At 46.1% G+C, this 25925-nt stretch overlaps 1 protein-coding gene across 4 annotated transcripts; it reads left to right on the top strand.

Annotated features, from left to right (window-relative positions):
- Positions 1 to 5230: 5230 nt before the first annotated feature.
- LOC117724531 (glutathione S-transferase theta-1) lies at positions 5231 to 24697 on the top strand. Of its 4 annotated transcripts, none has more exons than XM_076916897.1 (5): positions 5231 to 5454; positions 6739 to 6853; positions 12198 to 12348; positions 21428 to 21604; positions 24296 to 24697. In XM_076916897.1, exons 1-5 carry the CDS (start codon positions 5343 to 5345, stop codon positions 24488 to 24490), a joined length of 750 nt encoding a protein of 249 aa, XP_076773012.1. In that variant the 5' UTR covers positions 5231 to 5342; the 3' UTR covers positions 24491 to 24697. The 4 variants fall into 4 exon arrangements, with proteins under 4 accessions (XP_076773012.1, XP_034380293.1, XP_076773013.1 ...); XM_034524402.2 differs by lacking the exon at positions 6739 to 6853 and adding an exon at positions 6854 to 6941 and having other exon boundaries at positions 5236 to 5454; XM_076916898.1 differs by having other exon boundaries at positions 5334 to 5454; positions 6683 to 6853.
- Positions 24698 to 25925: the final 1228 nt, after the last annotated feature.

Raw genomic sequence — 25925 nt, 5'->3', positions numbered from 1 at the left:
GGCTTCGCTGAGAAGCATGGAGGAATTGTTTTTCCTTGTGTTGACCTTCCTTTTTGTAATTGTAATTTTACACTGCCTAGAGTCCATGAAGTGGAGTCTCCATGGCCTCCCTGAACAAAAGGTGACTGACTCTCCAGGGATAAAGGGTGTTTTGAGGATGAACCACAGTCTTAGGGACATAGTTGGCCTTGGAGAGTAGGGAACAAAGTATTTTCCCTTGAACCCCTCTGACCACATCGATATTGCCCCCACACAGAGTTACTGAACACTCAGAAGGTCAGTTATACCAGTTGGCTACTTTTAACTATTGTGTAATATTTAGATAAAGCTTAGGCAAAAATCAAACACCTAAATTAACCTCAATTAGACTTTTTTTTTGTTTTCTTAAGCCTGTATTTGTAACTATTACCAAGAGTAATTAGTAACTTATGGGACCTCCATTGATTTTAGATGGTTGACACCAATGCACTGAACTTTGACCTTTTGACCTTTGGCTTTCTTTTTTTTTCTTTTCTTCTGTTTTTTTTTTTTTGTTTTGTTTTGTTTTTTGGGTTTTTTTTTGTTATGTTTTGTTTTGTTTTGTTTTGTTGAGAGGGGATTTCTCTGTGTAACCCTGGCTGTCCATAGAACTTGCTCTATAGACCAGGTTGGCCTCGAGCTCAGAGATCCACCTGCCTCTGCCTCCTGGGTGCTGGGATCAAAGGTGTGAGCCACCATTACTGGGTCCAGATGAGTCTTATCTGTTGAATTGTACTTTGGGCCTGCCAAGAGACAGAAAGCATTTCCCCGCTTTTAAGTGTTAAAACTGAGAGTGTTTGCTGGGAGCCAACTCCTAGCAGAAAGCGGCTATCATTCTTGTATCCATCTCGAGCCATATACCCTGACAAGAGACTTGTTTTTCAACAGCCTACAACAGATGAGCACACTCTGATAAACATCTTGTTTATCCCACATAGCTTGTTTTGCTGTTTAGTGACCCCATCTGCAAGGTCCACGTGGTAAAGTGTGTTCACCTGTGTTCTCCTGCTTGTGCTTATAAATACCCAGGATTTCCTTGCAATAGACCAGAGACAGGAGACTTGACTACACACCCTGTTTTGTCTCCATTCTTCGAGTCTCTTGCCCCGCCATCCCCATTCTCTCTCTCTCTTGCTAGACCCTGACCCGCAGACCAGAGCAGCAGCTCGGGCCGGGACACAGTGGCCCCCAAGCCGGACAGTGTGGGCCTCAACATAGTGGCCTCCAAGCGAGGGGCAGTGTGGGTTGCAACAAGTGTTCAAGCAGCAGAAAAATCCAGTGTTCCCATTCAGTTAGCTACGTCTGTAAGTAGAGGAGGCAAGACAATCTGTAAATGTAATAGCTACCTTCTTTCTTACAAAGAGATAATTAATGCGTTGGTTGACATTTCCCTGTTTGAGGTCACTTTTCACCCTGTAGTCTAACTTCAGGCCAGGCAGAAGTACACAAAACTTCAAGTATCTCTTCCTTTAAGATCTGGGTTTTAATACAAGCCAGGGCACCTTGTCTCTATCCTCCCCTGTGAGGGACAACAGGAGAAAGAGTGGTCTGTTGGATAGCAGAGGTTCCTTTTCTTGAGGACAACCAGAGTTTCCTTCATCTTGTCTTCCCTCATTAGTGGTGATAAAGAAAGGAGAAAACTCTCATATCTTGTGACCATTGTGAATCAGATCTGCAGTTTGCCTCATTAAGTGCACCCTGCCTGTGCAGGACCCACCGACCACTAAAATGCCAGAAAACAGCCAATTTTTAACGATTATATGAGTTTGGGCCAGTCTTTAGACTTCGTTGGTCCAAACTATCCCGCCTAAAGGATGCAGAGTAGAGTGCCAACAAAATCTTGGATCAACTCTCTCTGTCCGCCAGTGAACTCAATGTGGGAGAGCCTTGGTGGAAGCCATGCCATTTTTCTCTTCACAGTCATCCCCTTATGCTGGGGGCTGACTTTTAGCAGAAAGCGGCTATCAGCTTTGCAGCCATCTTGAGCCATATACCCTGACATGAGATTTGGATTACAATAGCCCACAACAGCTGAGCACACTCCGATAATCTTGGTTTAGATACCTTGGGTGTGTGAGATTAAAGGTGTGTGAGATTAAAGGTGTGTAACTTAAGAGTGTGACTTAGAAGTGTAGAGATCAGATTTAGAGACAAGACCTAAGGGCATGATTAAAGGTGTGACCAAAAGGCATGGCTTAGAAGTGAGACATATAAAAGGCAGAGGCAGACAGAGGGAGAATCAGACACTTTAGAGAGAACAACTTGGAGTTAGTTATTAGACATTAGGCACTTGGCACTTGGAAGAAGAAACTTGGAACTTGGAGGCACTAGGGACTAGGAACTAGGGACTAGGAATTCAAGACTTGGGACTTGGACTAGGAAGACAGACTGAAGAATAAACGGGATTGAATCACACTCTGCCTGGTCTCCCTCCATTCTTCGAGTCTGTCCTCACTCTCTCTCTCTTGCTGAACCCCGACCCACGGACCGGAGCGACAACTTGGGCCAGGATACAGTGGCCGCCAAGCTTGGAGTAGAGAAGGCCTCAACACCCTTACCCAGTGGGGTGTCTCCAGTCTAGGTATGGTAGAGCCTGCATAGTCTGGGAGCAGAGAGAGTCATAAGTCTGTGAAATGATGAGTGGGTATACATTGGTGAGACGAGCCATCCATGTCAAGGACCAAAGCCCATTAGACCCATGGGAAATCTCCCTCCCCCTCCTCAATTCCTTTCTATTCATAAACTCGATGGTCAATTACTGGAAGATGGAAGAAGTGCCAGTACAAGAGAGCCCAAGTGGCTCAGAAAAGGCAACGAAATCCCCAGGGGTCATGTCTTCCAGCTGTAAAGACAAATTTAGGTCCAGGAACAGGAAGAGCAAAGGACTCTAGGAGCATATAAATGGTTAAAAAGGAAATCAGCCTCAAGGGTGATTGTTTTAGCCCAGATATCCCTGAAAGCTGTTCAACTCTCACAGAAACAGTGGTTTCTTCCATTCATTTTCCCAAGGAAAGAAACTAATGCAGAAAAGAAGAAACAAAAATACCAGCCAGGGGTTTCATCCAAGTTAGCGCTGGTTGTGGGCACGCCCCTTTCAATTTTATCTCAAGAGAGAAGCCTGCAAATCTATGGTTACTCTCTCAGATTCTTCTTGGGTTTGGCTTGGAAAGTATAGACCTTGAGAATTTCAGGAGGAGCCCATAAATGAGTTCACGTTTCTCTGCCAATTAAATAATTAAAAGCTAGGAAAGAATCTGTGGGTCTTCTTTCTTCTTGGGAGTCACTGGCCACGAAGGCAGAGGAAGCAGATTTGGCGAGCTGTGAGTATGACCGAAGAACTTCCGGGACTCAGCAGCCGTGAGACAACTTTGTTGTTTCAGGGGTAGGGTATATGAGGGATCTTAGGGGTACAGGTGAAGAGGGCTAAATGGTCCGAACACACCACCTAATTATCATGTGGGCGGGAAACAGAGCGGGACTTCTGTGTTTCCTCATGTAGCCTTGGCAGAGAGCTCTGCACAGGGTCATCCTCCAAAGAAGGTCAGGCTCAGACACTCTCCAGCCAAGGCCATATAGAGAAAAGGAAGCCTCGCTGAGAAACAGAATCCTCCGTTTCGCACCAAGTTTGGAGAGCTACCAGGACATGGAGGACCTTAATAACAGGGTTTTCCAACAGGAATCATGGCAGACTCCCTGCAGAGACATATGATACCTAAAAAAATCAGGGCTTCGTCTTGGGGTCCTCAATTTCGTTATTAAGCTCAGGGACAATAATCAGACTCAGAATCATAAGGACAATTTTTTAAAAGATTTATTTATTTTATGTATAAGAAGTACATTGTTGCTGTCTTCAGACCTTCAGACACACCAGAAGAGGGCACTGGATCCCATTACAGATGGTTCTGGGCCACCATGTGGTTGCTGGGAATTGAACTCAGGACTACTGGAAGAGCAGTCAGTGCAATGGGGTTTTATGCTCTTCTCTGGTATGTCTGAAGAGAGCAATGGCATATATATATAATTTTTTTTTTATCTATGTGCATGTGTATATGTGTGTTTGCCCATGTGTTTGCTGGTATCTGCAAGAAGCCAGAAGACATTGGATCCCTTGGAGCTGGAGTTTTAGGAAGGGGGTCACCAGCTACCCAATATGGGTGCTGGGAACCGAATTCTGGTCCTCTGCAACAGCAATAAACATTTTAAACAGCTGAGCCATCCCTCCAGCCCAGGAGAAATCTTCCTTGTGTTGTAGAAAAGGTTATTCTTCTTCAGACAAGTTCATTTGCACTTGTTTTAAGATCGTGGGTAACACTGATACCATTTACCCAGGTGGGTGGTAGGCACTGAGGGGCACCTTGAATGACAAGGTGCAGAGATGGGCTTATGCCACAGCAGATGATTCCAAAGTTCCGGGCTTTCCAAGGACTCTAGCCTCCCAGTCGTTTTAAAGAAACTGAGGTTGAAAGAACGGGAGACCCAAACTTGGTAGGATGGTTTGCATATTTATGATAACTCTAACTTCATTGGCTGGGAACAGTATGGAGAGGCGGAGCTTCTGGGGAAGGGATTAAATGCGAGGACTCTACTTTTCATGAAAGGGATTTGTATGTTTCTTCCGCTATGTGCGTGTACAGCAAGGAATTTCCCATCTTACAAAGAGCTAACCTTCACTAGATTTGGCATCTGTGGGAACCTTGGCCTGGGGCTAATGGTACATTCTTGTTCGAAAATTATATCTAAGGTACTTGTCTGTTACAGTCCAAAGGGGGCTGAAATGTCTGGGGAGTGGAGAAGCTGCTGCGCCCAGGTACAGGAAGGCCAACCTTGTCAAATAGCAGAGCTGAGATTGGAGTGACACCAGGGGGCCACAGCATGCTGAGCCCAGCACCTCTGCTGCTTGCTGGTGCTGATCCATCTCTTTGTCTTGTAGGCCCAGAAGGAATACCTTAGTTTTCCTATCTGAGAAGTGGGGACGATTGGGAATTCTAACACACTAGATGGGGCTGGCATACCTTTGAAGACGTTTTGCTTTCAACTAAATCAGCCACAAGAGGACTAGGAGCCAGGCCTCCTTACACCTCCTCTACCAACTCATGGGAAGCCAGCCGTTTTCTCTGGCACATTCCTTGCTAGATTCCAGTTGCCGGGACTCTTGGAATACAAGTCAGCTCCCCTTTAGAAAGAAGGGCCAGGCTCCGGTATCCGCCCAGTGGGGGCGTGGCCACACTTGGCTTGGTAGGGATCTCTGCTAACTAGCCTGGGTTTTGTTTTGTTTTGTTTGAGAATCTGGACAGTTTACAGAAGTGTTTCCTGCCGCTGTTGCCATGGTCCTGGAACTGTACCTGGATCTGCTGTCGCAGCCCTGTCGCGCCATTTACATCTTCGCCAAGAAGAACAATATCCCGTTCCAGATGCATACGGTGGAGCTGCGCAAGGGTGGGCAGGGCCGTTGCTTTTGGGAGATGAGAAACAGGGGAGGCAAGCAGAACTTAGGGCATCTCTCTCTGTATTGTTCCCTTTCTAAGCTTTTTCTGTTTTAGAGAAAGCCACCAGGGAGAATCATAGTTCAGGACTCCTGCCAACTCCGGCCAGGATCTGCTGAAACTAAATAGCGTGCAGACCTGGTAGCAGAAATGGGCACGCAGTTTGAGCCTAGCTACAAGGGACCTCCAGAAGAGTGGGGGGGGGGGGGGAGGAGGGGAATAGCTAGGAGAACAAATGTAGAGATCCGGGCAGTCACCCCTTGTATCGTTTTATTCCCCAGTGCTGAGATTGGCAATGTTACACAGAGCCATCACTGCAAGTATCTGCGTTTGCAACAGGCTCTCTGCGCCATCCTGGTCTCTTGGAATTCTTTTTTTTTTTTTTTTTTTTTTTTTTTTTTTTTTTGTCGTTCCTTTTCCTGACTTCTGTTTTACCTTTCTTCGCTGCTCTCTGTCTCCTCCCTGCTGGCCGGCCGCTGAGGGAGTCCTGCACTCTGGCTAGACAGGGTTGTAGCAAAATGAAAGTATTGCTTAAGGGACTGTGGGCCATCCTCATACTGTCTCACTGTTTGTCCGTCTCTGTCTGAAACTTCACGTCTCACGGTCACCTCTGGGTACAGTGCTTTTAACCCCCACAGGTTCTGCCCTTGCAGAGTAGGATGTTGTCGGGTGGGGGAGGGGACTGACAAAAAGATGTTCAAGTTGGCTGTTTTGTTTGGTTTTTTCGAGACAAGGTTTCTCTGTGTAGTCCTGGCTGTCCTGGAACTCACTCTGTAGACCAGGCTGGCCTCGAACTCAGAAATCCACCTGTCTCTGCCTCCCAAGTGCTGGGATTAAAGGCGAGCGCCACTACCGCCCGCCCGGCCAAGTTGGCTGTTAAAAATAAGCATGCTGACAGAGACGTGTTTCCACCAGGAGACAAAGGGAGGATGAGAATCACACCGCCCCCCCCCCCCCCATTTGATCTGGGGCAATAGGAGTCACTGAAGACTGTGTGGGCAGAGCCTAAGGATGCAAACTTAAGAGACTTACCTGGAGTGCATCAATGGGAAGAAAACAGAGCCAGACCAGTTCAAGCAGAAGCCAGGGTCCCAGGGGACTTTGCGGGCCCTTTTGAGGGCTGCCAGCAGGGCAAATCCCATGAGGACCTGTCAAGAGTATGGTATCTATTTTGTATCCAGGGCAAGGGGAAGCCCCCTCTTCTCTCACAGGAGCCCCGCCTGCACTCCCCATTCAGGAAGTAGCCCAGTCCTGAGAAGAACCATGAATTTAGTGTTCAACCTCTTGGGACCTTGGCCCAGGTTATCAGAGAGGCCCACTGTTCTTCTCCCTCGTGTTGGACTATCCTGCAGGTGAGCATCTCAGCGATGCCTTTGCCAGGGTGAACCCCATGAAGAAGGTACCAGCCATGAGGGATGATGGCTTCACCTTGTGTGAGAGGTAACAGGGTCCAGGGCTTTTGCCAAGCTTTACTAGAAACCAGCCTGTTCTAACCCTCTAAACTAGGACGCTGGTGTTGGGGGAGGGGAAAGAAGGGGGGAGGGGGATGGTTCAGTGGTTCGGAGCACTTGTACTGCCCTTGTGGAGGACTTGGATTTGGTCCCAGCAACCATACAAAGTGGCTCCCAAACACTTACAACTCCAGTTCGAGAGATCCATCGCCCTGTAGCATCTTGTGCGCTTGAAGTCTTGTAGATACACATCTGTATGCGCATGAAGTCGTGTAGATGCACATCTGTATGCAACCTAAACTCCCTAAAGCAGTGGAGCTCACCCTTCCTAATGCGGAGACTCTTTAATGCTGTTCCTCATGTTGTGGTGACCACCCCCACCCCCAACCATAACATGATTTCATTGCTGCTTTGTAACTGTGATTTTGCTACTGTTGTGAATTGTAACATAAACATCTGATATGTCCAAAGGTCTTAGGGGGAACCCCTGTAAAAAGGGTGGTTTTAACCCCAAAGGGGCCACGACCTACAACTTGAGAACCTTTGCCCTAGAGGCAGGGGCTGCTGTGCCCCCATAGTTCACAGAGCTGTGGCTGGAAGCCAGGACCCTGCCTACTCACTGTCCAAGTTTGTTGAGCTGGTTTTGGGAAGGCACCACTTCTACTTGATTTCCGTACCAGGGTGTGGTTGTTGAGTAAAATACCCCTGGGGCAGGGAGGGTGGGAAGCTTCCCTCACCATGGCCACTACCCTCTAACCCAGCTGGAGTCAGAAAGGACCCTGTGGCATCTGGGCTTCCAACTGTCTCTATTTTGAGGGTTACTGGACCTCCCTTGAGTTTTCCCTATGAAATGAAGATGTGTTTATATCCCAGCTGTTCTCAAGATGGTGAAACGTCTCTCTTCAGGGAAGCCAACCCTTATTGCTCAGGTCTGCCCCTTTTGTCACATGAGTCACCTATCCCGTTGCAAGGGGAACCCAGAACATAACGCTTTTGAGCTCATCTCTGATAACTCAGGATAGATGTGGCCCAACAGAGATATCACCATCCTCCCTTCTGGTTGCCCCCTGCTACCAGGTAGATCAGTAGGAAAATCAGTTATGAAGTAGCAACGAAGCTAATGTTATAGTTGGGGATCACCACAACATGAGAAACTATATCAAAGGGTCATAGCTTTAGGAAGGTTGAGAACCCCTGCTCCAGGGAATTTAGGTTCCTAGTTCATTTATATGTGTATCTACATGAGTTTATGTTCTCTTGAGTCCTTTAATTTGCAGAGAGATGTACCTTAAACAGGTACCAGCCAGGGGCATCTTGCAATCTCTGCTGTCTTCTTCACCCTGGGGAGGTATGTGGCTGTTAAGAACCCGCATCCCCCACCCCCTAGCAGTGTCCTGGATACATAGTTATAGCACAAAGAGTCCGTCCTACATGGAAAACTGAGGTATTCAGTTGGGCTGTGGGTGCAGGCCTATGTGTTGCAGACACAGCCTTACTAGATAGCTTAGTTCTGGTAAGCTTCTGCCTGCCTGACTCTTCCCCTCGGGTGCTGCGATTTTACGTTGTCACCTGACACAACTTTTCCTGGGGAGACACTATATAGACTCTATTCACTCCAGACAGAGAGCCCATGATACACCAAAGTATAGATATTACCAGAGTTCAACTTGGTGAGTGCACCGCATAGCCTGTAGGCAGCTCAGCAGGTTGGTCAATGTCCTTTCCAAGTGACTTAGTTCTAAACCTCTTCCAGGCAGCTCCTCTAGTTTTTGCTTCTTCTCAGCAGCTGGTCTGGTCTCAGAGTCTTCTTTGCAGCTTGGCTAGTCTGAGGGACTTTCTGCAATCTTTGTTATTTACTCAGGGAAGAAGGGACCTAGTGAATCTGTTCAATTTCAGGGACTTCCTGGAGCTATTTTGTGTTGTAGAAATTTTTTCTTATTCTGTTTGTGTGTGGGGGGAGGGATATTCTCTCTCTCTCTCTTTAAAGATTCATTTTTAATTTTATTTATCACGAGTACATTGTAGCTGTCTTCAGACACATCAGAAGAGGACACAGATACCATTACAGATGGTTGTGAGCCACCATGTGGTTGCTGGGTATTGAACTCAGGACCTCTGGAAGAGTGGTCAGTGCTCTTAACCGCTGAGCCATCTCTCCAGCCCCCAAGTTGTAGAAAATTTTTAATCCCAATCTGGGATTTCTAACCTGCCTTTGATCATTCAGTTCCCAGATAAAAGACACACAATTTATATATTTACAACCATATATTTAATAAGCCTTAAACAGCACAAGAGCTGGGCAGATATCTACTCTCTATGCTATTAGAATATACTTATGCATAAATAACCCTGAGTTATTACTTACTTGTTTTATCTGGGCTGCTTTAACTCCAATTGGCCAGCCCTCAGGGCCTTGTTTTCCTGAACTTACCTAATCCATGGCAGCTCTCATTCCTCCTCACCTTCTTCTCCGCTGTGTGAGTCTCTCTTGGTCCCTGGCCCAGGAACCCAAAAACCTGCCTATGTCTCTTCCGCCCAGCTATTGGCTGTCGGCATAATTAGTTACCAATTAGAAATAACTTGGGACAGGGTCACTTAGCATCACTTGGGTCTAATCACTTGGGTCTACATGCAGAGTCTCTGGGGCCACCAGGTCTTGGGGGCTGGCACTTAGCATCACAGTGCACAGCTCAACAATTTGGGGTTGCTTAGTAGTTAACAAGCTTCCCCCTAGGATGGAATGTTGCAAACTCGGAGGAGAAAACATATACAACCCACCCTTCCTAGTCACTATAAGCCAATCCCAGAGTGCTCCGAATTCTTGACTGAAAGTTTCCATATGACCACAACTGGCTTATCCAGTGTCCTTTTAGGGTCTGTCCCCATCTCCCCAGTAGCAGGCTAATCTAAGGCAGGAAGAGAGTTCCGGGGGGCCTTGCTTGTTTTGTGGTTCCAGGATCTCACAGTGGGAACGACTGGTGTCAGGACACCCCAAGACCAAGGTCTCAGCATAAAGGAGATATATTTGTCCCAGAGGGAAAACAGGCGGGGGATACCAGACAAGGACAGGGGACGGAGGACGAGGGAGAGGGGAAGAGAACATGGAAAGGGGGAGGGGGTATTTGTCCTGGAGAGACAAAGAACTGCTTTTGGATAGAAAGGAGACCGATATGACTGTGGGCAAATGGCAGTTTATAAAGGGAAAAGGGGGGATCCTGGGGAATTCCCCACCCCCACCCCCTGCACACTGCTGTGTTAGGATGAGTTGCTTTGTTTTGATTGGACATGTTAATTAGGGCAGCCAAATGATGACTTTCGATTGCTAGACTTTCATACTTTGATGGCTGGACCTTGGTAGTCAGCCTCAGGAGGCTGAAGTGGCCAAATAAGGGAATAGACTTTGGCAGCTAGCTTTAGGAATGGTATTTAATGGTTTAGCAGGGCAGAGGGGGATGGGAGAAGGGCAAGGCCGGCCAGAACCCTGTTTGCCATGCTCAGGCTGGCTAGAGCCCCTCAACATCGCCCCAAGTGTCTGAGTAAGATTTGAAAGATCCAAACTGATCCTTAGCAGGGGTGACATGAGGAACAGAGGGGCCAGGTATGATGCTCACGCCTGCAACCCCACAGTTCCAGAGGCAGAAGCAAGAGAATTAGGGATTCGAGGCTAGCCTAGGCTATCTCAAAGAACAATGGGAGGATTGGAAAAGCCCCTTTGAACTATCAGGCCACCTGAGGCTGTCTGTCAAAGGATGAGAATAAATATGGTTTGAAAAAAAGCAAGCTTCCTCAAAGCTCAGCTTAAATGCCCCTCCTTGAGGAGGCTGTCTGGCCCTATACTCAGAAAATAACCCTTGATGGGACACTGAATAGTGAGATTTTTGCCTGGTGGCTGTCCCCGGCCCTCGGGGAATTCGATGAGACCCTAGGGAAGGGGGCGAAAGAATGGGGGGACAAGAGACACAAAGACAAAGCACCAGTCTAAACGTCTGATCAAGCGCTTAAACTTTATTGTTTAGGCTGCTGTTATAAGGACGAGCAGGCAGGAAAGTTAGCTAAGGGTCAGGGTCCAGGGCTATCCCACCAACATCTCTAATTTCCTGGTACTGTAAGACCCCAAAAGGGGACTCTCACCCAAGACCGGACCTGCACGAACCCAAGGACACACGAGAAACCTTCTTGATGCAATTGCAGAGGAGGTTTAATGACGAGGGCCCTTGGGCCGGAATATATCTCACGCAGGAGATAGAGATTCCGACCACTAGCCCAGGAAACTTGGGATATTTATGGGTAGGGGTTGGGGAGAGCGGGAAAGTTTGGCGAGGTTACATATGATTGGATATATCAAACATCCGTTCCCAAGCCTGGTTTCTATCTAGCCCCCATCCCAATTATCCTAATTTACATCTGTATCTTGCTCCTGGGAGAATTCCTTTCAAGTGACTTCCGTTTACCCAGGTGTTTTATTGCCTCTATCTTGGGTCTTTTGTGCCTTTGAAATGTTTATTCAAGCCCTTGGAATGCACCCCAGGGGCAGCTAACACTTGAGTGTAAATTGAAACTCTGAACCTAAGAAACTCTCACGTTGAGACCTAAAATTTCATTTTTACAATTTATTCTTACAGTACCTGTAACCACAATCCGCAATGCTCCCACAAACTTTTCTTAGCTCAAGCTGTTTATCTAGCTAATATTTTCTCACAGGAGGGTAGTGAGACATTTTTTTTTTTTTTTTTTTTTTTTTTTGGTTTTTTGAGACAGGCAGTGAGACATTCTTAACTCAGGTTACTTATCTGACTAATAACCTCTCATGGGTAGGCGGGCAACAAAGTCTTGGCTCCCACCTGCGAGATAGCTTCTTAGAGATAGCTTCTGCATCACCTTGGGAAAACAAAGCCCAGTTCTGACCCTAAGAGAGAGCTCTGTGCCCCTGGAGGCAAAACAAGGCTCTTCCCTTTTCTGAGCCTGCTTTCTGTTTCTTGAGAAAAAAAAAAAAAGGGAAAGATCAGAAAAGGTAGGGACTGGAGAGGTGGGTCCACGGTTAAGAGCACTGGCTGTTCTTCCAGAGGTCCTGAGTTCGGATCCCAGCAAATCATATTGTAACTATCTATAATGAGATCTGATGCCCTCTCAGCATACACGCAGACAGAACACTCATTTACATAAAATACATACATACATAAATCTGTAAATAAACAGGGAAAGAAGGTGGTCTTTAACTACCTGTCTCTCTCTCCTGCATACACAGCGTGGCGATTCTGCTCTACCTGGCACACAAGTATAAGGTTCCTGACCACTGGTACCCCCAAGGCCTGCAGTCCCGTGCTTGTGTGGATGAGTACCTGGCATGGCAGCATGCCAGCCTTCGGAGAAGCTGCCTCCGGGCCCTGTGGCATAAGGTGAGAGCAGAAATGTGGAGGAAGGGAAGGGAGGAAGGTGTCACCCGAGAGATGCTCAGACCTCAGCGAGTTATTTTCAGTTTGGTATTGTCCAATGTCTTGCCTTTAATTTAATCCAGATTGTTGTTCAAAACAGGATGTATTTGAGACATACCGTCTCAGCCCAAATTTGCCATCTATCTACGCGCTTTGATCCTCTTGTAATTTAACTTTGCAGCATGTTTGTTACTGTCGCACCATTTGTTAACTGTGTGTGTAATCGGGCCACCTTGTGCACATCAAAGTAGGTGGACAACTCTGGGAAATGGGTTCTCACCACCATCCATCTTGGTGAGGCAGACCTTCAGGCCGCCTGACCCTTGAGCTCCCGTCTCGGGTTTCTCCTGTTTCCTCTCCCATCTCACTGTAGGTACGAAAACTGGGATTTACACCATGCCTGGCTCCTTCTGTGGGTTCTGGAGGTTGAGTTGGGTTTGTCAGGCTTGCCCGGCTAGGAGTGTAAGGCTCGGGAAGCCCCCAAAGGGGTTAGGCGTTGCACTTTTTTTTTTTTTTAAGGTTCTTATTTATTATATATAAGTACACTGTAGCTGTCTTCGGACACCCCATAAGAGGGCATCAGATCTCATTATGGATGGTTGTGAGCCACCATGTGATTGCTGGGATTTGAACTCATGACCTCCGGAAGAACAGTCAGTGCTCTTAACCTCTGAGCCATCTCACCAGCCCAGAGTTTCACTTTCTGAGCCATCTTCCAGGTTCTGTAACCATTACTTAAATGTCCTCTTCAGCTTGGCTGATAACGTAGCTGAGCAGCAGAGCACTTGTGTAACAAGCACAGTGTCCTAGTTGTTCAAATCTCAGCACTAGTGTGTGTGTGTGTCTGAGTGTGTGTGTGTGTATGTATGAATGTGTGTGTCTGCCTGAATGTGTGTGTGTGTCTGAGTGTTTGTGTATGTCTGAATGTGTGTGTCTGAGTGTGTGTGTCTGAATGTGTGTGTCTGAGTGTGTGTGTCTGAGTGTGAGTGTCTGAATGTGTGTGTCTGAGTGTGTGTGTCTGCCTGAGTGTGTCTGCCTGATTGTATGTGTGTCTGAGTGTATGTGTGTCAGAGTGTGTATATCTGAGTGTGTGTGTATGTTTGAGTATGTGTGTGTCTAAGTGTGTGTATATGCCGGAGTGTGTGTGTGTGTGTGCTTTGCTCATTTCAGAACCCAGGTCCTCTGTGGGTCTGTTTCTATTACTTGTTTTCTCTGCTCTCTATTTATGGGCCATGGTTTCCTTCCTTCCTCACATTTTCTGAGTTATTGTTTAAAGAGACAAAGGTAACCTCCGGTCTCTGTGTATCAAATCCTGCACTCTCCTGTCCTTGCACTGAGCCTGAAAGGTTAGTATTCCCTTCCCCCCCAGCCCCCAGGGCAGATGCCTCTGGCCTTTGAAGAGGGCAGACCAAAGGGAGCCCAACCAGATTCCTGAACATTACACTCTCTCCCATGCAGATGGCTCTTGCCCTTGAAGGAGGCAGGAGTTGGTATCCTTGAAATGATAGATAGCAGCTTGCTTTTGAGCTATGGGAAAGAAGTAATTAAGTGTTCTCAGGCAGCTGTGACCGAGTTGTAAAAACAAGCTGGTCTCCCATAAGAAGTCACTTCTTCCCAGGTCAAAAAGGTCTTCTCCAGGGGCTCGATTCAGCCTCCCTGTCTGAACAAATGTTATCGGGTTTGAAGGACAGCACTCCCTTTTTCCCTACCCTGGAGTTGTTTGTGACTGACCCTCCTGTAAAAGTTTTGGTGGATGTTATGATGGTTGATCTCAGTTGTCAACTTGCTGGGATCTCAGAGGGGGGGAACATCTGGGAACATCTGGGAGGGACTTATCTTGATTAGGTTAATTGTGTTGGAAAGACTTCTCACAGGTTTCCTGGGCTGGGATTATATTTTTAAAAAGAGAAAAATGGAGCCTGAAGTGATGGCTTGGCAGTTAAGAAAGAGCAATGGCTCCTCTTCCAGAGGCTCCAAGTTCGAGTCCCAGCATCCATGAGGCTGTTGCCATTCAATAGGATCGAACTTCCTCTTGTAGCCTCTGTGGGCAGTATATACGTATATGGTTCGCAGACATACATACAACAGAACACCCACACACATAAAAAAATAAAATAAAAAAATCTTTAAAAAAAAAAAAAAAAAGCAAAGAGCAGGAGAGAGAAAATGGTTTGAAGTACATTCATCACTCTCAGTGTGGACACAGTGTGACCTCAGTGTGGACACAGTGTGACCGGGTCCCTTAGGCTCCTGCCACTGTGACATCCTGTTGCAACAGCTGTACCCTGGAACTGTTGCTTTGCGAGAGTGTTCTATCACAGCCCCGGGAAAAGTCATATAGATGCCTTTTAGCTGCCTGTGGCTTTGGTTATTAAGTAACCTGGACCAGCCATTCTTCAGTGACACAGCAGTTCTAAGCGGGAGGTAGCCAGCGGATGGGACGGTAAAGAAGGTAGGAATGCTGGAGTCACGTGGTCCTGCGTGAACCATGTCTGTGTCAAGTAAGTTTATCGAGAAGTACAGCATCTTACACATTATTTCCAGGGGAGAAACGGAACAGAGTCAGCAGAGACTATCATACGGTGGAACAAAGTCAACTGAAGGCTAACCAGGCAATGGTGCTCAAAGGGAACACAGAGTCTCAAGGGTGTGACAAACTGGATTATACAATGGCCTTGAGACTTGGGAAGTCCAGTCTCTTCACATAGAAAAGCCAACCCCCCAGGAATGGAATCCTTAACTCTTTCGAGGTCTTATCTGCAGCCCTAAACCCTTGCTAAGTCTGCTCCTGGGCAAGGATACAAAACTAGGTTTCTTTTGTCCTTTCATTGGGGTCTCTGAGGAAGCATTGGATGAACTGGTCTAGCTCTCAACTGTATTGATACATAAAGGAAAGCCTTGTGTCTGGCTTTAACTGAAATGTATAGTAAAGTCTTTGTGTCTGGCTTTGAGTGAAAGGTTTCAGCAAAGTCTTTGCTCCTTTTGGATCTATCAGTAGAGGCTGAGAACTTGAGACTGTTTGAACCTTGAAGATACGTTGTCTCTCCAAAGAATCTGCACTTGGTGTTCCGTGAGAGCTTGCAGCCATATAAATCTTGGTCCTTAGACACTCACTGGCAAACCTGCAATTCTTTCTTTTGACTATGGCTAGCCCTGGACAAAAGGGACTGAGATTTGTTTGTGTGGGTTGTCTGCTCTCTTAGGCAGCAGAGCAAGACAACTATGGGAGTCGGAACCTCGCTCAGTCCCAGTTAACATTGTATTATGTTTGAATAAAGTAACTGGAGTGAGCCAGTTTTTTCCAGGAAGGTTGAATCCCTCTTTGATCTTTTGGAAAATGAACTTAATGTTTTGGTGAGCTTTTCTCTCTACTGCGGCCCCCAGGACCAACGTCAACAATACTCAACAATGAAGATTTTGTGTTGGGGTCCACACTAGCCCCACGTTGGGGCGGCCAAAATAATGTTGCAGCCCAGGCAAAATGTTGAGGCCCGGGCCGACCCACGTTTGGGCGGCCACTGTATTCCAGCCCAAGCTGCCACTCCAGTCTACGGGTCGGGGTTCAGCAAGAGCGAGGGTGAGGGCAGACTCTACCTAATGTCTGATGTGTCTGATTCTCTGATCTCAGTCTGATTCTGATCTGTTCTGTCTCTGCCTTTTATTTGTCTCACTTCTAAGCCACGCCTCTAAGTCACACCTTTAATCATGCCCTTAGGTCTTGTCTCTAAATCTTATCTCTAAATTACACTCTTAAGTCACACACCTTTAATCTCAAATACCTTTAATCTCATGCACCTTTAATCTCAAGGTATCTAAACCAAGATTACCGGAGTGTGCTCAGCTGTTGTAGACTATTGTAATCCAAGTCTCATGTCAGGGTATATGGCTCAAGATGGCTGCAAAGCTGATAGCCGCTTTCTGCTAAAAGTCGGCCCCCAACAATTTTGCATTGTTTGAAATTAGACAACATGGCGGTTAGAGAAAATCACTGTTAGCCATACTCCTGAGAAGACTGTCCTTACAGACCCAGGGATCAAGACTTTGTCACGGCCCAGTTGGATATACATTCAGAAGATGATTTTAGCTGAGTTCAGTCTTGGTGCAGGCTTGTAATCCTGGCACTTGGGAGGTGGAGGCAGGAAGATTGTGAGTTGGAGATAGCCTGGGCTACACAGTATGACCCTCTCTTAAAATGAGTGGGGGGAGGGGAGAGAATCTTAGGACAACTGTTAAAGATGTGAAAGATTGGGCATCAGAAGCCAAAAATAAAGTTAGTTTTATAAGTTTTATATTTATATTATATTTAATACATTATACTTATAAAGGACTCTGGTTTGGATCTGGGTGTGGTGGGGTACGCCTGACCAGGCTCCTGGGAGGTAGACACAGAAGTAACACAGAAGGAGACAGAGTTCAAGGATCAAGGACAGCTATATACATAGACTGGGCCATACGAAGCTCTGTCTCAAAAAGAAAACAAAACCAAACTGCTAGTTTGGGTCAAATAAAATATGCACCACAAGACCCCATGGAATTTCGGCTGTTAGCTACCATGTGGGACCTGAGCCATTATGCTATTGGGGAAAAATCAATTTTATAGAATAATCCTAGTGGGGCAATGTTAGTAAGGGCGCTAAATTGTCTTACCTAGCGTGTTCCAACCGTTCAGAGTTCAATCCTGGAACTTACGTGACCAGCCTCGTGGTTTTCCACCTGTGTACCGGAGGAATAGACTTTCGTGTGGTGTTTTCAGACCTGCTTGGTCTTACTCATCCCCTCCCCACCTCCCTTATCCTCCTAATCAGCTCTTCCTCGTCCTCTGCCCCCCTCTCTTTAGACTTGCGTTTTAATTTCTTTATTGCGTGCTTTTGTCGGCGCGCATGCGTGCGCGCAGGTGTGCGCGGGAAGGTGATGTGCGCTATGGTTCATGTACAGAGAGGTCAGAGGACCGCGCTGGGGAGTTGGCTTTCTCCTTCTACCATTAAGGTAGAAGCTTGGCAGCAAGTGCCTTCACCTGAGGTACCTCACCAGGTCTTAGTCCCCCCTGACCTTTTTTGTTTCATATCCCATTACTCTGTTATTTATTTATTTATTTATTTAGTTAGTTAGTTAGTTAGTTAGTTAGAGTTAAAGGTTGTTTTATTTATAGGACTTTCCATGTGGATTTAAAAAAATTTTTTTTATTGGATATTTTACTTACATTTCAGATGCCATCCCCTTTCCCCATTTCCCCTCCCTATCCCATACCCCCAATGGCTTTAATAATTTGGTAATGCTCAATATCAATCAGAAGTGTAACCTAATACCCAACCTAGATGTTTCAACTATCTTTGACTGGCGGAGACATGTGAACATCTGCCTCCATGTCTGGCCCCCCTCTCTCTTTCTTTCTCATCACCTAGCTCCTCCTCTCCTTCTTCCCCTCCTCTCCTTACTCCTCCTCTCTGTACTCCTTCCACCTTAGCTACTCCTACATACCACCCTTCCTGTTAAAATAAAACTTTTCTCTCAAAATACAGTTAGAGCATAACTATACCAATTTATGTCAGTAAGGTGCAAGATAGACCTAATACCCAGTCCATCATTTTGTTGACTAAGCAGAACCTCTGTCATTTCTCCTAAATAAAAGACTTAGTTCTGAACCTGGTTGTTATTTTTTTTTTCTTACTTTTTTACTCCCATTTTCTTAAGATCTGGATCTCCAAGTTCGAGGCCAGCCTGGTCTGCAGAGAAAGTTCCAGAACAGCCAGGGCTACACAGAGAAACCCTGTCTCAAAACACCCTGTGCATGGGTGTTTCTGAGTTTGGCTTATTTTGCTTCATTTTCTACTTTGAGTTTTCTTTCTTTCTTTCTTTCTTTCTTTCTTTCTTTCTTTCTTTTTTTTTTTTTTCGAGACAGGTTTCTCTGTGTAGCCCTGGCTGTCCTGGAACTTACTCTGTAGACCAGGCTGGCCTCGAACTCAGAAATCTGCCTGCCTCTGCCTCCCAAATGCTGGGATTAAAGGCGTGCACCACCACCGCCCGGCCTTGAGTTTTCTTTTAGCATCCCTTTTCTGACTAATGTCATAATTTCATTTTTCCTTATAGTGACTAAGTTTCCCAGGAGTGGTGTCACTGGGTCCCCTGATGGTTCCATATTTAGTTTTCTGGGGCGTTTCCACACCAGCTTCTGTACCAGCTTGTAGGCCGCTACCTCCCCACTGGCCCTCTGGCAGCATATGAGAGTCCTTCCCGTACATCCTCCTCAGCATTTATGGCTATTTGGCTTCTGTTTGTTGTCATTTATTTAATGCATTTGTGCGTATATGTTACATGTAGGGGTTTCTGTTTATGGAGCAGGAGGTGGGCACCGGGTGTCTCCCCCAGTAACTCTATGCCTACTTTCTGAGACAAGCTCTCTCACTGAACCTGGAGCTCACCTGTATTTTTTTAAATTACTTTTTTTCTTTTAAAAGATTTATTTATTTTATGTATGTGAGTACATTGTCAGTCTTCGAACACACTAGAAGAGGGCATCAGATCCCATTACAGATGGTTGTGGGCCACCATGTGGTTGCTGGGATCTGAAACTAGGTCCTCTGGAAGAGCAGTGTGTGCTTCTAACTGCTACCCCCAATTTTAAAAAAAAAATTTTTTTTTTTGAGACAGAGTTTCTCTGTGTAGCCCTGGCTGTCCTGGAACTTGCTCTGCAGACCAGGCCTTGAACTCAGAGATCTGCCTGCCTCTGCCTCACGAATGTTGGCACTAAAGGTGGGTGCCACTAGTGCTGCTGGCTCACCATCTTTTTTATTTTTATTTTTGTTTTTTTACATATTGAAATCTGAAGTCAGATTCTCAGGTCTGGATGGCACTCAGGACCAACTGAACAGCCTCCCAGACCTTGTCATTTTTCTCTTAGTGATTTTCATTCTGACCAGACTGAGGCAGCATCTGAAGGCAGCTTTGTATTTCCCTGATGGCCAAGGCTGGTTGGACAGTTTCTTTCTTTTCTTTCTTTCTTTCTTTCTTCCTTCCTTTCTTTCTTTCTTTCCTCCCCCTCTTCTTCCCCATCCCCCTCCTCCTCCTCCTTCTTCTTCTCCTTCTCCTCCTCCTTCCTCCTCTTCTTCCTCTTCTTCTTTCTCTCCTAACTCTTCATCCTCCTCTTCCTTTTCTTCTTCTTCCTTTTCTTCCTCTTCTTCTTCATTGAGAATTTTATACATGCATGCATTGGGTTTTGATTAAGTCCATGTTCATTTCTTTTTCTCCAATCCCCTACTCCCCACCGACCCCCAACTTTCCCTTCCAAATTCACGTTTGATTTTTTGTTGTTGTTGTTGTTGTTGTTTTTTAACCCACTGGGTCACTTAGAGCCGCCTGCATGCGCCTGGACTTAGAACCATCTCCAGAATCTCCATTTCAAGTGTGTGTTGGCTTTTTGAAGTTCTTCTCTGGAGGACTGTATATTCAGCCCATGTATTGATTGAATTTTTTGGCATTTAACTGTTGCAGCTCTTTATAATACTTTCGACTCTAGACATTAGTCCTCTGTCTGATGTCCAGGTAACAACGATTTTCTCCCATTCTCTGCTCTAGGGATTGCTTTCCTTTGCTTCCCAGAAGCTTTTCCTTCCCTGTAATCCCATCTGTCAAGTTTTAGGATTAGTCTTATGCTATGGGAGTCCTCAGAGAGTCCTTGTCCATGCTTATATCTTGATGTGTTTTATCTGTGATATTTTACTTTCTGCCACTTTCAGAAACTGAGGTCTTATATTAATGTCTTCGATTCATTTTGAATTTGCTTTTGTTTTATACTACTTATTTATTGATTGATTGTTTGTAGCACAATGACTATGGTCATGGCTATGGTCAACTTGACTACATCTGTAATTTACTTAAACCCAAGCATTTGAGCACAACTGGGAGGTGGTTTTTTTTTTTTTTTTTTTTTTCTTTCTTTCTTTCTTAATTAAATAATTTGAAGTGGGAAGACCACTTTTTTTTTTTAAGGTTTATTTATTTTATTTGCAAGAATACAATGTAGCTGTCTTCAGACACACCAGAAGAGGGTTTGGGATCCCATTCCAGATGGTTGTGAGCCACCATGTGGTTGCTGGGAATTGAACTCAGGACCTCTGGAAGAGCAGTCAGTGCTCTTAACCTCTGAGTCATCTCTCCATTCTTTTTAGTTGGTTTTTTGAGGTAAGGTCTCCCTGTGTAGCCCTGGCTGTCTTGGAACTTGCTCTGTAGAACAGGCTGGCTCCAACACAGAGATCCATCCACCTCTGAATCCTGAATGCTGGGATTAAGGTGAGCACCACCACCCCTGGCTTGGATTTGTTTTTATAAGGGTAAAAGATATGGATCTAGTTTCAGTCTTTTATGAATGGGTATCCACTATTCTCAGCACTGTTTACTGAGGTGTCTTTTTCTCCTGTCTATGTTTTCAGCCCTTTCATTAAGAGTTAGGAGGCAGTAGCTATGTGGGTTTATTACTGGGTCCTCTGTTTGATTACATTGGTGGAATGGATGCTTTCCTGCCAGTGCCATTCTGGTTTTGTTACTGTAGCTCTGTAGGTTAGTTTGACACCAGGCACTGTGACCCCTTCACTGTTGCTCTTCTGGTAGGACTGCTTCCAGATGAACGTTTGTTTACCTTGTCCCTTGGTTGTATGAAGAAGCTCCCTGAGGGACTTACACGATTTATATGGTTGAAGTACATGATGTCTACAAGACAAAGAGATTGCTTTATTGACAACACCATGTGACCCATGACCATGGTCCCTAACCTGACTTCTTTCCTTAAAAATATTAGATCTATTTATTCTTCAGGTCCCCATTTCAAGTCATTAATAAAGTCATTTTTTCTGAGGCTCAGGCAACCAGAGATGGTGAAAGGACTATTAATTTGTAGACAAAAATGCCACTTGGGCACTTCCCTGTGGATCTGGCCATGCCACAAAGAGGCACAGAAGTAAAAGGCAGCCCCCAAAGTTGGGAGGCATGACTTCCTACCCCCCAAGGCTCAGCTGGTTCCAATTCCTTATCTTGCCTACCCACCTCCCAGGTGATGTTCCCTGTTTTCCTGGGTGAGCAAATACCCCCTGAGATGCTGGCGGCCACGTTGGCAGAACTGGATGTTAACCTACAGGTGCTGGAAGACAAGTTTCTCCAGGACAAAGCCTTCCTTGTTGGGCCCCACATCTCGCTGGCCGACTTGGTAGCCATCACAGAGCTGATGCATGTGAGTGTTCTAAGAATAGTGGATGTTGTGGTAATTGTTTAATCTGAACCAGGGGTTCCTACCTCACCTTGATCGTTCAGCTTCCAGATAAAAGACACACAACTTTTATATTTATAATGCACCAGAGCTGGGCAGATATCTACCCTCTAAGCTATTATAATCTACTTCCCCATCAGTAACTCCAAGTTATAACTTACCCTGTTCCACCTGGGCAGTTCTTAACTCTGATTGGCCAGCCCTCATGGCCATGTTTTCATGACTTACCTATTCTGTGGTATCTTCTCCTCTTTCTACCTTTTCTCCTCTAGTGGTCTCTTGCTTCAGACCCCAAGGCTGGGAACTGAAACTCCGCCTGTCTCTCTTCGGCCAAGCTATAGGCTGTGGGCATCTTTATTCAGCCAATAGATTTAAATTAAGGAGCAAGGTCACATAGCATCATTTGGTGTATGTGTGGATGCTCTCATTCCTGGGGCAACCAGATCTTGGGGTCCACTATTAGCATTATAATACACAGTAAATGACCAACCTTAAAAGTGGGTCCATAAGATACAGGGAATTCTAGGTATATGGCTAGCTAGAGAAGTCCAATTTTTGCTATTACCACTAACTGTAGATCTGTGCATATGTGTGGAGACTCCTTCCAGACTTATAATGTCCGTCCTTGCTTTCATTGGTCACTCTAGTTTGCTAGACAAACTAGATAAGACACAAATGTGATAAGACACCAACCCAAACACAACTTAGGGTGGAGAAAGTTACATTCCATCAAGGAGGGAAGCCAAGGCAAGATACCCAAGGCAGGAGCCTGAAGCAGAAACCATGGAGAGCTGCTCACTGGCTTACTGGTTTTCTCAACAACCTTTCTTATACAGCTCAGGCCCATCATCAGAGATGGCACCACACACTATGTATTGAGTTTGTCTTCATCAATTATCAGTCAAGAAAACACCTCACAGACATGCCCACACCCCGTTCTGATGGAGACAATTCCTCAGAGGAAATTTTCTCTTCCTAGGTGTATCTAGTCTTGTGTGAGGTAGGAAAAAAAAACAACAAAAACAAAAAAAAACAAAAACAAAAAAAAAAAAACAACAACAAAAAAAAAAACCCAACCAGTACAATGTACTCCTTGTCAGCCTGTTGTGCAGACACATCAGTGTTAAACTGCAATCTTTCATTTCTTTGATCCCTAAGATCTCAGGTTACCATCACAAAACAGTACAATTTTAAGTGTCTCAAAGTCTTAAAACAAACAAACAAACAAACAAATGATTTAAAAATACAAGTTCTCTTTGAAAATCCAGAGTCTCTTAACTTTGGGATGCCATAAAGCCCACAAAATAAATCACATTGTTTCTTGTTCTGTGAGGGGGAAACCAGGGCACAGTTATAATCAGATTGAAGCAAAACCAAAATCCTACAGCATACGACGTTCCGTGTCTGACATCTGGGACTCGCTAGAGACCTACTGGGTGCTAAGGAGCTTGGGCCCTGCCAGTCCTCCTGTATATATACACCATATAGCTTGCCGTTTTGGCTTGGGCAGGATTCATGCCATATCTGCCACTGTCCTTGACAGTCACCCCATAGTCCTGGCATCTCTGACATTCTGTTACCACTAAAACTACACCTTCATCAATGGCCTTTCCTGATTCCATAGAGTGCCAAGCCTCAGTTGCTCTCAATGGCCCCTTCATGCCGTCAAAACTAGTACCATGTGGAAGATTCCTGCCCATTATTTGCCAAGTTCTGCTGCCAGCTTTGTGGACAGCCTTGGCCCACCCCACTACCAGGCCACAGCTTCTAAATATTGACCTTGAAAAAAATACTTCCCAGAAGACATTTCCTCAATGATGATGGTCTTATACACTACATCTGAGTTTTCAGTCCTAGCTAATCAGCAGCCATTGTCCCACAGAAGCTTAGACTGTTTCACTTCTACAGATTATTAATATACCACACCGGTGGCCCTCATAGAATCTTCCAGAGACTCTCAAGCTTCCCTTTGAAACTTTACAAACCAAGGCTCCGCCACCTGCATGTCTTTCCACATTTCCATCTTTCAAGCTAGCATAGAACAGCTCATAGATCTCATGGCCACTCAGTGATTTTTATAGGCCCAACGGTCCGAATGCTTTTCCAACCCTCCCTCCCCCCCCCCAAAAAAAAAACCATGGTCATGGTTAATAATTCCAGCAACCCTACACTTCTGGCACCAATTTGTTATTCTGGTTTGATTTCCAGTTGTGATGATAAATATCATGATAAAAACAACTCGGGGAGGAAATAATTTACTTCAGTTTATAGGCCACAGTCCATTATCAAGGGGAACCAAGGTAGGAGCTTGAGGCAGGGATAGGAGGCAGGAGCTTAAGCAGAGACATCAATGGAAAAACCCTGCTTACTGGCTGGCTTGCTCCTGGGCTCACATTCAGCTATCTTTCTTATCTAGGCCAAGCCCATCTTTCCAGAAGTAGCGTCACCACAGTGGACTAGGCCCTCTCATGTCCACACACACACACACACACACACACACACACACACACACAAAGAGCCATATAGACACCCCTACAAGCCAATCTGATGGAGGCAATCCCTCAGTTGAGTTCTCCCTTTCCATGCGTATCAAGTTAAGAAGCAAAAATTAGCCACAAATGCACCCATCCCCATTCTGCCCCCTTCTTGATATAGCCTGTAGGTGGTGGCTGCCCAGTCTTTGAAGGGCGTCCCAGGCTGGCTGCATGGTACCAGCGAGTGGAGGCAGCTGTGGGGAAGGACCTCTTCCAGGAAGCCCATGAGGTCATCCTGAAGGCGAAGGACTGTCCGCCTGCTGATCCCGTCGTTAAGCAGAAGATGATGCCCAGAGTACTGGCCATGATCCAGTGACTTCAGCTGCTTCATCTCTGCACCAGCATTTCCAGCTCACTTGCAGTACACTAGTGATGGACCCCACCCCTCACAGAGTGATGGTTCTCAGGCTCCGCTCCATCTTCATCCATCTTCATCCTTTCCCCATGATAACCACACAGGACCTCAACTATAATCACTACTTTCCCCCTTTGAGTTTGGGTAGTAAACCGAGGCTTGATGTAAGCTTCAGTTTCTCTGTGTTGTTTCTTTAACTCTCTTCCCCTAGTCCCGCTCGATTGTCTTTCCGAAAGGCAGCTCCATTTCCCAGGCTTTGGGGATTATTTTCCCTCTCATGGTGGCCGCCACGGATGAAGTCATAGCTAGGCATGTGATCCAGCACTCAGAAGGATGAAACAAAGGAGGAGAAGGAGAACCACTGAGAATTCGGGGCCATCCAGGGCTACATACAGAGATCCATGCTAGCCTGGGATACATTGTGAGATTGTATCTCAATAAAACAAGACAAACGAAAACAAACAGCAAGCTAATCACAAATGCCTTTCAGACTTCTGGTTCTGGGAGAATGAAAGCAGCAGATGCCTCAGCTGCAGGCATGGGAAGCCATTATTTGGCCAGACCAGCCTCTTGGACGTGGTCCCATCATAGGATCATCAAACCTTCCTGACCTACAGAATTGGTCAAGGGGAGGGATTACCTCCAGCTGCAATCCTGGACAGAGGTCATGCTCAAAACTCTTGGGTACAAACTGTGATTAGGAATGAGAGGCTCAGATTCCGTTCTGGGATAGTATTCTAGCTGTTTGGGGGTGGGGGAGTGGACCGGAAGGCAGCCAGGAAGGAAGCTGGGAGACTGGATGTTGCTGTAGTCAGGGGTGGGGATGTGTCAGGTAGACAAGGGTGACTTGTGGAGAACTATTAGGCACCAAAGGGGAGAGGTGGGGAAATGAAGGGGCCTCTCCCTTCCAGTCTAGAGAGATCAGCTTCCACTGTAGCAGACAGACACTGAACTAGGGGGATAGGTGTTCCTTAAAGAAAACGTGTAGGTAGGAGGTGGAAGGACCCTCTAGAATGAACTGGAGACCTGGGAGGTGAGAAACTCTTAGGACTCAAAGGGGGGGATTTTGGATGGAATGCTCTACAGTGGGAAGGGGAGACTTGTAGAGTCCACTTCCAGTGGAAGGACAGGCATCAAGTAGAGGGATGGTGTTGCCATCCCACAGTCAAGGGCTCTGATCCAGAATTGTTCCTGTCTGAAGGAACTGCGGGGACAAAAATGGAGAAGAGCATGAGGGAAAGGAGGTCCAGTGACAGGCCCAAATTAGGATCCAGCTCAAGGGGAGGCTCCAGGGCCTGACACTATTACTGATGCTGTGCTTGCAGATAGGAGCTAGCATGGCTGCCCCTGGGGGTGGGGGGTGGGGAAGGGTGTCAAACAAGCAGCTGAAAGAGTC

Source organism: Arvicanthis niloticus, chromosome 20 (assembly GCF_011762505.2).
Source record: "Arvicanthis niloticus isolate mArvNil1 chromosome 20, mArvNil1.pat.X, whole genome shotgun sequence".
Taxonomy (NCBI): Eukaryota; Metazoa; Chordata; class Mammalia; order Rodentia; family Muridae; genus Arvicanthis; species Arvicanthis niloticus.
Note: the sequence above shows the minus strand (reverse complement) of the source record. Positions and strands in the feature narration are given on the sequence as shown.

Excerpts from the sequence above, each read along its gene's own strand:
- LOC117724531 (XM_076916897.1), top strand. The coding sequence starts at position 5,343 with ATGGTCCTGGAACTGTACCTGGATCTGCTGTCGCAGCCCTGTCGCGCC. Across the intron at positions 6,854-12,197 it reads CGTGTTGGACTATCCTGCAG|CGTGGCGATTCTGCTCTACC; the intron begins GTGAGCATCTCA and ends CTGCATACACAG. Across the intron at positions 12,349-21,427 it reads TCCGGGCCCTGTGGCATAAG|GTGATGTTCCCTGTTTTCCT; the intron begins GTGAGAGCAGAA and ends CCCACCTCCCAG.